The following is a 12773-nucleotide window of genomic DNA, read 5'->3' on the forward strand; positions in this document are numbered from 1 at the left end:
CCTGTCGGTAGACAGAGGCTTTGGATTGGGGAGGACACCTTGATATATAAACGTATCAAGGTCAATTTGATATTATAGTTATACTAATCAAGTGTTAATTTAATTTTCATGATTACTACTTTGATGCAGTACTGCGCGGTCGCATTAAAACCGAACGCATCATCGCACTTTCTGTGCGCGTTATGGGCAGATAGTTGTATGTTCATTTGTAGTCTGTGGTCTCCTCAACGTGCCTCAAACAATCAAAAAATCAAAAATCAAAAATAGTTTACTTAGCTGTAAGGATACACATTACACGTAAGCCGTACGTAGCCGTACGAACACGTAAAGCCGAACAGGCCAAAACAAAGCCTTCTCATTTTTCTCAATTGTTATATCACAGTAAAGAGAAAATTCGTATTATTATACTTTTACTTCTTTCAACATTTTATCTGAACACGTAAATTTCTATACCATATTATTTTCTATCAAAGTACGAGATGTTATTTATGAAAATAACTTTTGCAATCCACGTTTTATATCTATACATATTAGTACACATATATCTACTGACTTATCATAAGTTAGTTATTTTAATAAATAAAGAAAAAAAATCGTGTCCTGATCAAGAAGACATTATTTGTAAGAGTAAGAGTTCATCACATATCACATGTAGGTTTCCTTTACAATTAATAATAAAAAACAACTAATAATTGTTTATCCATTGTATTTTTTGCTTGTTATTAGATACTTACCCTTACCGTGTAAAAAGGGTGTCCGGTAAAATTATTGTAATACCATGGATCTCGAAGGTTTTAAACTTTGTTTAAGTATACATTTTATAAACTAACAAAAATATGGACATACGTCTGAAATAAATTATTATTATTATTATTATTTAATTAATATATATATAATTAATAATAATTATTTATTATTAAGTCCGCCCATTGTACTTCACTGTCTGTAACTATCTTTATGCTTTGTTTGTAATATATTTGTGGTGTACAATAAAGTATAAAATAAAATAAAATTATAAAAATAAACAAACCTTTATAGTGTATAGATCATAAAAAGTTTCTTAACTTAATTATATTCTATTAATATACATGCATATGTAATAAATATGTAAATAAATATTAGACCCAAGCTCGCAACTGGAATCAAGCCTAGAGCAATACGCAGAGTCAATGCCTTAACGATGGTCAACATTAGATATAACGAACCTTGGTCAAAAAAATTTACTATTAAAAACGAACTAAATCAGTATTAGAAATTACTTTTAGAATTAATTCAATATCCTCACACAGAAGACGAATGGATTCTTTGAATCGTCCACTTAAAAATTATAAACACACAGAAACACACAGGCTTAATAACATCACACTTTCATTCACAGTAAGATAACAGTAGCAAACAATGTCAACGCGAGTGGAACCACGAGGGAGATCAAGAATTTAACCGAATAGCGTTACAATTGAAGCATGTCTAAAACATTCATTGATGCGTGACTTGTAAAGTTGGACTCTTACATCTTAACAGTAGAATGAGGTTAATGATTGATAGGGTTTTTATTGCCTTTTTTTATTATGTAAACGGTAAGGAAGATTATCTTTAGTTTTGATAAAGTAGATAATTAATTATGATGATTGACGACGCGTTTGCTTCGTTTTCGATCGGCCGTCTGCGCTTGTGTGCTGTTTGATCTCTGGACATCCCCAACACGAGCTTTAAATCCTAGTGAGAAAGAGTTTGAATTGCGCTGGTGGCCTCTTCTGTAGTGTCTGTTGATTGTGAACCATTGAGTGTCGTTTCTATCTAAAAGGATTGATTTATCATTGTCTTGCAGGCAATTGGCTATGGTCAGCATACCTTTTGTCCGGGAGATCAGTTTGCTTAGAAAATATTAGCGTATCTGCTAAAGCTACATTTCGTATGAGTTGAGGAATTTGAAAGCAGTCATCATCTCTTTCCTCATATTTACCTCTTTTTTGATTTCCTTCATCACTTTTGCCAGCAACAAGTTTTTAGTTTCTACAGTGCTGTGATCACTTAATATGATCACTTAACGTAACCTACCTTGGTTTGCTAGACTCATAAAGTATATTGAATAAAAAAAAATAGTTTGTTTTAATTTTGATCAATAATAATAATTAAAAATTTAAGTAAAATAAATAATGAAAAAAAAATTCTTCAGTATTAATATAATAGAAGATAATATTAAGTAGATATAGATAAGATAGTCAGAAAACTACTAACCCAATTCTATATTATAATGCCCTCCAACGGCAAGAACATTTTGGCGGCAGTTTTCAAATTATGTATGTAATGTTAACATAACATATTTTATACGTTTTATTCCGTAACCGTTTGTAACCGTTTACTATCAAACGGGCCGAAAGCTGCTACTCTACTACAGAGAGGAAGTTGGGAAGGGCTAAAGTTATCATCGGTTGTTTTAGGTGGCATAATGCGAGAGAGCCTTCGACGGCTGGCCTCGGACGACGGAATGGTCTCCCGGTCCAGCAACGGCAGGGTCAGGGTTGAACTACTCACGGGAGACTACACCACTGTTAATGTTGAGGTACGTACGTTGTTTTGTGTTGAGTTCACACCATTTTTTAACTGAGTTGGTTTGAGGTTGTTTTAACTCAGGTAGGGCACAGCAGGAATTTCCTGCTCAAAATATGGAGCAGCCCGACTGGGGTAGTACCTCGACCTTACAGAAGACCACAGATAAATAATACTGTTTTCAAGCAGTATTGTGGTTCTGTTTGTGAGTAAGGTGACCAGAGCTCCTGGGGGGGGGGGGGTTGGAGATTGGGTCGGCAACGCGCTTTCGATGTTTCTGGTATTGTAGGCGTCTATAAGCTACGGTAATCCCTTACCATCAGGTGAGCCGTACGCTTGTTTGCCGACCTAGTGATATAAAAAAAAAAAATTTTTGGTGCGAACTTGTGGAGGTCTATGTCCAATGGTGGACTGCGATATGCTGAAGTGATGATGATGATCTTCTGTAAGCTCGAGGTACTATCCCAGTCGGGCTGTTAAATATTTTGAGCAAGCAGGAAATTTCCTACTCCACTTCAGTTTAAAAACGGCGAACAGAAGACCCCAGATGTAAGTGACACACGAAGGGATTTTGTTTCCCAAGTCACTTAAAATTATAATAAGTTATAATAGGAAATCAACAACTTGAAAAAAGCTTCGCTTTGACATTTGGTACATTAGAAACATCGGTAGTACCAATGTTACCAAATGTACCAGCAATCGATTAAATCACAAAATGTATTGAAATAAGCCGTTTTCGTAAGACGTCTCCCCTCTATTCTGTCATCGGTTTTAAGTTCAAGTGAAGTATAAAAGAAACATTCTTAAAAAATTTTGATCCACATCTCACGTCGTTTAATACGATGGGCAGAAGAAAGAATTAATTGAATGACTTAAGAGATTTAGTATTTCAAGAGTAATCTCTTCAAGTCCAGGCTTATTCGAAATCTCTGATAAGACTTATCACTTTAAGCGTATTACATCTTGCATTATGTGAATTACTGATTCGCATACTTACCCTGGATTATGAGATTAAAATTTTATGATGTTTGTAATGCAGGGAATTATAAAGTTTAATACATTTACCAACACACGTCATCAAGGAATTAAAAAAAAAATGGTGCTTAGGAATTATTAAAAAAGTTCTCGTGCAAATAACTTTTCAAAAAATCTAATTTATGACAAACATTATTTATTTTAATTTGTTAAGTTATCTAAGAAACGTTGTATTAGTCACGATGAGTGAAGTTTTCTATATGTTTTTTTTTTCTTTTTTATTCTTCCGAATTAGTAAGTTAATTACTTTTACAGAAAGTTCTCTGGTAGAGATTGCTATAAAATAAGACCTCTTTTGTGCACTTAGCTTATTTATTTTTATTATCCCTTGTAATTGTACTGATCTTCAAAATTTATTAGTCTGTTTCTATTGCTGTCTTAAAATAAATTTACCGGCCTGAACCTCATTTACTTACACACTAGCTGCCCGGACAGACTTCGTTCTGTCAAAAGTTAATAGTAAGTAAATATTAATTTTTCAATTTAGTCGAATTGGTTGAGCCATTCTAGAGTTATCCGCTGAGCAATATTCATTTTTATTTATATCTAATCTATTTAGTACTATTAAACGCACCAATTCTTGTATTATATATATATATATACCCTGAATCTCGGAAATGGCTCCAACGATTTTCATGAAATGTAGTAGGCAGGAGATTTCGGAGGCGATAAATCGATATAGCTAGGATTCATTTTTAAAAATTGTCGTTTTATCCTTGTTTTTAGGCAATGAAAAAATGGCTATAATATCTTTAGAAGACGAAGTTGAATTTCGCAATTGTCAATAAAGTAGTAATAGCTCAGGTGGGAAATCGGCCGGTCGGAATCGACCGTGAAGACCACGGTTCAAATCCCCATGTCCTCCAGATCGATTATAATTGCACTCATGATTTTTTATTTAAATAACCAATTCATATTTTTTTACTATTGTCGGTAAAATCGGAAAATATTATTCATATTTTATCAATATGTAATTCGTATTTAAATATGATTCCCAAAAAATACGATTTACTAAGATTCAAATTATTAAACAACACATTATTATTAATTACTATGTATACACTCCTAAATGACTAAGCTAATCTTTATCACTACTTGTAATATTAAAATGTTTCTCATTGATTTCAGAGGAAGGCAACCGGATGTGATCTTCTCGACAGAATCTGTGACGATTTAGATGTTCTGGAGAAGGACTACTTCGGTCTACTGCACGTTCAGCGCGGGGATCCGCGGGTTTGGATCGACTTGAAGCGGAGACTTTCCAAGACTTTTAGAAGTGAGAATAATTTAATTTAACAGATTAATCTTTTCTTATTTTTGTACATATGTCAAACGTTACGTTTTTAAGTTTAGGTACGGTAAAGTTTGGTTTTAGGTACCTTCGTTCGCCTATAACGCCAGTGAAACTTAATTGTGAAAAATAATTAGATACCTTTAGCATCAAGATCTGTGATATATGGATTTATGTAAATGTTTTATTTAAAATTGGTATCGCATAAACATCATTTTATTGAAATGACTAGCTCGTTGGCACAGTTTGTAGTGGCTCTGCTTTCTGTTCCGCGGGTTGTTCGATTCCCGCCTGACTCTGGGTGTAATATTATATTTATTTATACTTTATTGTACACCACAACTACATTTTAAACAATAAACACATTTAAAAAACACTTACAGACCGTGAAGTACAATAAGCGGACCTATGGCTATTTAGCCATTTCTTCCAGACAACCCAATTATATCCTAATAAACCCTAACAATTATATCCTATTTTTATATATATTTATCGAAATATTTAGCTATACCAGTCGTCTGTTATCTATAATAAGAGCAGTAAATTGCTTACATTAAAAACAGACGACCGTGTGCGTGTTAAAGATATTTATTGATTTACTAAATATAATTTACAAGGTTCATCTACTACTGTTGAAATTCTAGAACCCATCTTTTTATACTATTTTTTTAGTGTATTTTTTTTTTTAGATGAGCCATGGGAGGTGAAACTCGCGCTTAAGTTCTACCCCCCGGAACCTTCACTGCTGAGAGATGAGTCGTCCAGGTACCAGCTCAGTCTCGCCATCAGGAGAGATCTTATTGAAGGTAAGTTTTGATCAAGTGGTCATAGCTGTAATAATAATGGTATTAATCCATACATATAATAAAATGGTAGGAAAGTCAAAACTGTACATTGAATATTTTTTTAAAAGAATACTTGGGGTGTGATCTACAATCGATCCGAAGCAAAAAATATAGCTTTTAGAATTTTTGTCTGTTTATCTGTATATATGTCCGGAATAAACTCAAAAAGTACTGCATGGATTTACTTCAAATTTGGCACGAATTAAGAAGTATTAAGAAGTCGGGTCAACATATAGGCTACATAATATCACGCTATCACCTACGTGAAACGAGCAGTGAACCTTTATTTCTTCAACGCATTCTGTAACAACGTGTAATCTAATGACGCTTATTTGAATGTTGTTGTTATTATGTTAACAACCATGCTATAAGCTAGCTTCACACTATAAATAAAGACATTCTGTAGTATATTTAGTATCAGCATTGCACCCGTGCGAAGCCGGGGCGGGTCGCTAGTAATTAATAGAATTAGTAAACGCTTCACACTCAACGGCCCCAGTAGGATTTTCTCCTGTGCTGGGGTCCGGAAACACACACAACACACAAACACAACGCCCAGACCACGACTAACATCTATATGGTCGATACAAATGTCTGTCGTGAGCGGGAGTCGAACCCGCGACCGCCAGCGTATCAGTATGGACAGGTATCAGAATACCAAAGTGTTACTGAGGTGTCAATTGTGGCGTTGGACTAGAAACCTTTATCACGGTCATCGGCAGTGAGAAGTGAAAATAGCGTGTTGTGTTTGTTTGTTTGTTTATTTATTTTATACATATCTACCTCAACGCTATTTTTAACCGACTTCCAAAAAAGGAGGAGGTTCTCAATTCGACTGTATTTTTTTTTATGTACACATTTTGTTACATCAGAACTTTTGACTGGGTGGAGCGATTTCGACAAATTTTCTTATAATCGAAAGGTGGTGTGTGCCAATTGGTCCCATTTAAATTTATTTGAGATCTAACTAACTTTTCGAGCTATATCTAATAATGCGTTTTTACTTGACGCTTTTTTCGTCGACTTACGTTGTATTATACCACATAACTGTCTACTGGATGTACCGATTTTGATAATTCTTTTTTTTTTTGGAAAGGAGATATCCCTAGTTCGGTACCATGATAAGGAAACCAGGATCTGATGATGGGATCCCAGAGAAATCAAGGGAACTTCTCGAAAATCCGCAATAACTTTTTACTGGTTATACCGATTTTGATAATTTTTAATTTAATCGAAAGCTGATGTTTATCATGTGGTCACATATAAATTTTATCGGGATCTGATAACTACTTTTTCAGTAATCTTTGATAACGCGTAGTTACTTGACTATTTTTTCGTCGATCTACGTTGTATTACTCGTCGATGTAATTGTTGTCGGTTTTTTTTTTCGTTTGCGAGCAAACATAATTATTGCAGTTTCGTACGTCTTAACGATGTCTGTACGACTGGTAGATAAGGTAGTATCGCTTAAAAAATTTGCGAGACATGTTATATTCAGTTGGGTAATAATGTTTAAAATAAATAAATAATATATTTATTAAAATACATTTTAACATTTTCCAGGTCGCCTAACTTGCTCGACTATCACATATGCACTACTTGCCTCATACGTGCTCCAAGCAGAGCTAGGAGACAGGGAAAGTCGGGTGAACGTGGCCGTACTTACTGAACACCGGGCCGTGCCTCTGCAGGTGATCACGCCAGATCTAGAAGACAAAATCGACGAGCTTTATAGAAAACACAGGTATGTATGAGTAGTTTAAAAAAAATAATTAAGTGTTTTGTGATATGCCATAACTAGTTTACCATGAGATTGGTACTTCTATAGAACGGACTCGGTAATAAACAGACAAAAACCAAGAAAGGAGACTAGAAATGTTTCGAAAAGAATCACAAATTTCACAAGGAAATGAGGAAGGGGGTAATGACAATGCTTGATTTTCCGAAAATTATTAGATTATACCTGTTTTTATAAATAACAAATTGGAAATTTAAATATAATTTGCATTAAAAAAAAAAAACTGATTTTTGGGTATGAAGGAGCGTATAGTCCAAAACTTTATATATCAAACCTAACATATTGTCATGGGGGGGTTAAAAAATTTATAATAAATCTCACATGATTAATAGATCCCTAACTTACTTTGCACAAAAACACATACATACAATAAAAAAAAGGAGTGTGCCTTAGACCTTGACTGAATTTCTATCTGACTGATCTGACTGATCTTTCTGTAACTTACATCTCCCTCTAAACTTCTGTTCGCCTCACCCGATCACAATTTTTGTAACGATTCCGTCACGCATTTAATAGCTTACTCCCCAAGTCAAGCATACGTAAAGAAATTTTGCTTCAACAATTCAATCCCCCCCCAGAGGCCAGTCCCCCGCAGAAGCAGAACTTAACTACTTGGAAAACGCCAAAAAGCTGGTTCTTTTCGGAGCCGAACTACACCACGCTAGAGACAGCGCCGATGTGGACATAGTTCTAGCTGTCTGTGCTGCTGGAGTCGCCGTACTCAGAGATGGGTGAGTCTGAATTCTTGAACAATTTATTTCTAATATTTTTATTTCTAATGCTGCTTAGGTTAATATACGATAAAAGGTTTTTTATTTATTAATCAATCAATCAATCACTCAATCATTACAGCCTATACAGTCCACTGCTGGACATAGGCCTCCACAAGTTTACGCCAAAAATAACGTGAACTCATGTGTTTTATCCATAGTCACCACGCTGGGCAGGCGGGTTGGTGACCGCAGTATTTATTAATAATACATTATAATAGACTAGAATTTAATAATAATAATAACAATAGCTGAAAAACTATCTAAGCACACCTAATTAAAAAATGAATTAACCCGATTTTGACATTTACAAATAGTCCCAATAATACTTTCTACAACAGTAGTTATACCTACCCATATACATACGTCTTTACACACACTAAAATTACCAGCGAGCACTTACCAATCATTACAAAAAGTAGTGGTTGCACACACATGCAGATTGGTAAGAAAATTCCTTCGAAGTGATCCAAATCAATCTGACTAACGACTAATACTCATATAATCTGTTGACTACGCTTCAGCCTGTAATATCCCACTACTGGGCATAGGCCTCTTTCCCCATGTAGGAGAAGGATCAGAGCTTGCTCCACCACGCTGCTCCAGTGCGGGTTGGCGGATATATTCCCTACTATGCGTAACGATCGCTATCATGTGTACATGATAACAACCGGGACCGACCGGGAATCTGTTGACTAACGCTTATAAAATATAGTGTATATATAAAATAAATAACCCTCTATTGTCTAACCCTTTGATGTACATTTGGTTTATGGTCATGTTATCAACTACCCGGCTTATTGTTACCATCTGAGATTTAAAAATAATGAATAACAATAATAAATACTCTTTACGAGTATGCACATCAAGTATAAGCAACATTTCAACAGTCAGAAGATAAGTAGTACAAAAGGCCTTACCGCTAATATATGACTTTTTCCAGAAAACCTTTAGGCAGAGGAAACGGTACCCAGATGGTTAGGTGTACAGGTTTAATACAAAAATTAGAGTATAGTGCTATGTTTTGTTTGTGTATCTATAAACTAAAAAAACAAGTGTCCTTTAGACCACACGACTGATATACGAAACGTAACTCTCTTTTTCATCTTCGCTTATTTGTATCTCTCTCTCAACTTCCGTTCGCCTCGCCCAATCACACTTTGCGTAACGCTCTCGTCATGCATTCACCAGCTTACTCCCCAAGTCAAGCGTACATAAAGAACTTTTACTTCAAAAAAACATTGTTGTTACGTGAAATGTGACCATCCATAAACGAAAGTGTGGTTTATCCATGAAACCTTATAGCTACCATGACACTATAGAAGGGAACAAGACTTTTATCTTTACAATCATCATTACAGCCTATACAGTCCACTGCTGGACATAGGCCTCCACAAGCTCACGCCAAAAATAACGTAAACTCATGCGTTTTGCCCATAGTCACCACGCTGGGCAGGTGGGTTGGTGACCGACCGATTGGGTATCTTTACAAACATGGTATAAAATAAACAAATGGGAGAGTAATTATTGTAATTTTGTTTATTTTATGTTCAAGAACACTACTCTTTCCCCAGTCTGGTGATGAACCGTTTCCCCTGGGCGATGATCCTCAAGATCAGCTACAGCAAGCGAACCTTCACACTGAGACTTCGGGCCAGTGAGTTTGATGAGTTCGAGTCTCACGTGAGCTTCAACCTTGCTTCCACTCGAGCTAGCAAGCAGCTGTGGCGGTGTAGTGTTGAGCATCATATGTTTTTCAGGTAAAATAAATAAATATCTTTTAACATACACACTGGATGAGGATTGCAGATTTGCAGAAAACCGGGATGTCTGGTGTGAACTTGGGGAGGCTGATGTCCAGTAGTGGACATAGGCCTTCTCCCAAATTTAACTTTCCCTAATATTGTTATAACCACTCAATCGGGCATCGAAACTACGACCCCCGGAGTAGAAAGCATAAAAAAATAACTAATTAATATTGTTATTAAAAAAATATATTGCTTGATATTGTCATTTCCAGTAGTATGAGAACTCATTGTGCGATCATGTTAAGCGATTACCGTAGCTTATAGACGTCTGAAACACCAGAAGCATCGCAAGCGCGTTGCCGACCCTACCCCAATACCCCCCCCCCCAGGAGCTCTTTTTTTTTATTATGTTATGGGCTTACTCTTGACCTCAGTCTAGTTCTAGAGCACAGACGAGGTCGAAGATGGAGCGAGTTCGCCCAGGAACCTCTGTCACCTTATTACACTACTTCAGAGCTGTGTTAGTTAACTGTGACCTTATCTTCTGTAAGGTCGAAGTACTTACGCAGACGAGTTGCATTTAATTTTGAACAAGATATTTCCTGCTATGCTGTGGACATTTTGAGAGCCGGTATACCGCCTACTAAATATTTTACTTTAAACCCTATAAAACTCTAGGTACACTACTTAGGGAACGTACCCATACTACGTGACCCGTTCAGAGGAATGGGGCGGGGTATTAGCAAACACTACTGTGGTCACCAAAGGGGGGACTAGTTGGTTAAAAATTGTAAAAACTGGTCACGTAGTCAGTAGAAATTATATGTAGACGCGGCGAAAGCAACAACGAAACCGGGTTTTTTCAAATTCAAGTTCTATTCAATTTATGTAATCAATACCATTAATAGTACATTATTTTGTCTTCTACAGACGAGAGAGCCCAGTGAAAGTGGAACGCATAACCGGCTTTCCCAGATTCGGTTCCCGGAGGGTGTCGTGTCGACGGACGCTCAGACAACTTCGCTCTGAACCTTTTGCAAGAGAACTAACAGCTTGACGATACGCCATATTTATTCTAGATTTAGACAATTTTCGGAAATTGTATATTGAATGAGTAAAATCACTGCGTTTTTGCGCGCAAATTAAGCAAAACAATTTCGTGACAGTGCGCAAATGAATTTATACAATTCGATATATTATTATTCAATATTTTTTTTAATAAAAGAAAAACGTTTTATAGTAAAAGTTTTAACTATTCTAATATAATTAAAGTTACAACTTTGTCGGGTCGTAGGTGCAAAAAGTGCACAAGTAAGCAAGAAGTTTACACGCTTAAATTTTATTTTTGCGTATCAATATGTAGAGAATACAGAAACGTGCGTTGTTAACGTTGTTTTAAGAATTAATTAGCGTTACAAATACATATATGAGATATAGGTAAAAGAAAAAAAAGGAAATTTATTCTTGTTTCATATACATCACAAAGCAGAGAAGTATTGAATCAGTTTTTTAAAACATAAAATATATCTACTATATCATTACAGCCTATACAGTCCACTGCTGGACATAGGCCTCCACAAGTTAACGCCAAAAATGGCGTCAACCCACGTACGCTGTCCATAGTCACCACGCTGGGCAGGCGGGTTGGTGACCGCAGGGCTGGCTTTGTCGCACCGAAAACGCTGCTGCCCGTCTTCGGCCTGTGTATTTCAAAGCCAGTAGTTGGATGGTTATCCCGCCACCAGTCGGCTTTTGAAGTTCCAAGGTGGTAGTGGAACTGTGTTATCCCTTAGTCGCCTCTTACGACACCCACGGGAAGAGAGGGGGTGGCTATATTCTTTAGTACCGTAGCCACACAGTACTACTATAATGAAGTGTATAAATGTTTGAAAGTTTGGCAAAATCGTCGGCGAAAAGCTGATGGATATCTTTAAAGAAGAAGAACAAGAAGAAGTGTGTAAAATTTTATGATCTTTTTTATCACTATTGTTTAATTTTTAGAATTTAGAACTAATTGTTTGGAAATATTCTAAAAGTTGTTAAGTATAAAATATAGGTTATATAATAAACTGAGTGCCATTAATTAATTAAGATTATGTTCGTATAACAATATTTTTGAATGTTATTATAAATCCAGAAAATTATTACCACAAATAAACAGGAATTTTATTACCATAAAGAAAAATAACTCATAAAATTTCATCGTTTAGATACCGTCATGTGTTAGATAGAATTAACTGGTAAAAATAGGCCCTTAGTCTGAAGCCGTCTAAATTGCATCCTTGTAACATAGATGGCGCAAGTAACAGATCAATAAATCTAATCGCAAACTACCTTCAACTTCTACGGTCTTCAAAAATTTTTTTTAATGTTTTTGTTTAAATTACTTCGCGTCTTCTGCATTGTACGTGACATTGGATTATCCGTAATACTATCAATTAGTATTAAAAGTCATTAACCCAAATAATTGAACGAACTTACGTTATCCAATCAATACCAAATTACATAAGAAATAATGTACTAAGTTAATTTAGAAAATGTTAAATTCATATATTTAGAAATTAGTATTATTATACCTCATTATGTTAAAACGATAGCAAGTGGAAATTAAATTAAATTAAAACATAAACAATCTTGTTATTTAAAACAGAACAACGCTCTTGTGAGATAACACTACCTTGACCTTTTAGGCAACAGTAAGTTCTGGTGTAAGGGAGATCGAGGAGCGTTGAAACA

The 12773-nt window shown here is 35.4% G+C and overlaps 1 protein-coding gene across 1 annotated transcript; it reads left to right on the top strand.

Annotated features, from left to right (window-relative positions):
- The first annotated feature begins 2449 nt into the window (after positions 1–2449).
- Positions 2450–11566, top strand: LOC123665528 (protein 4.1 homolog). The gene is made up of 7 exons (XM_045599820.1): positions 2450–2563; positions 4714–4861; positions 5566–5682; positions 7285–7465; positions 8098–8250; positions 9864–10049; positions 10968–11566. Exons 1-7 carry the CDS (start codon positions 2450–2452, stop codon positions 11092–11094), a joined length of 1026 nt encoding a protein of 341 aa, XP_045455776.1. The 3' UTR covers positions 11095–11566.
- Positions 11567–12773: the final 1207 nt, after the last annotated feature.

The sequence above is a fragment of the Melitaea cinxia genome, chromosome 24 (genome assembly GCF_905220565.1).
Source record: "Melitaea cinxia chromosome 24, ilMelCinx1.1, whole genome shotgun sequence".
Taxonomy (NCBI): Eukaryota; Metazoa; Arthropoda; class Insecta; order Lepidoptera; family Nymphalidae; genus Melitaea; species Melitaea cinxia.

Bases quoted from the DNA above. Each gene is read 5' to 3' on its own strand.
- LOC123665528 (XM_045599820.1), top strand. From the start codon at position 2,450: ATGCGAGAGAGCCTTCGACGGCTGGCCTCGGACGACGGAATGGTCTCC. The intron at 4,862-5,565 runs GTGAGAATAATT...TTTTTTTTTTAG, and splicing joins ACTTTCCAAGACTTTTAGAA to ATGAGCCATGGGAGGTGAAA. The intron at 8,251-9,863 runs GTGAGTCTGAAT...CTCTTTCCCCAG, and splicing joins GTCGCCGTACTCAGAGATGG to TCTGGTGATGAACCGTTTCC.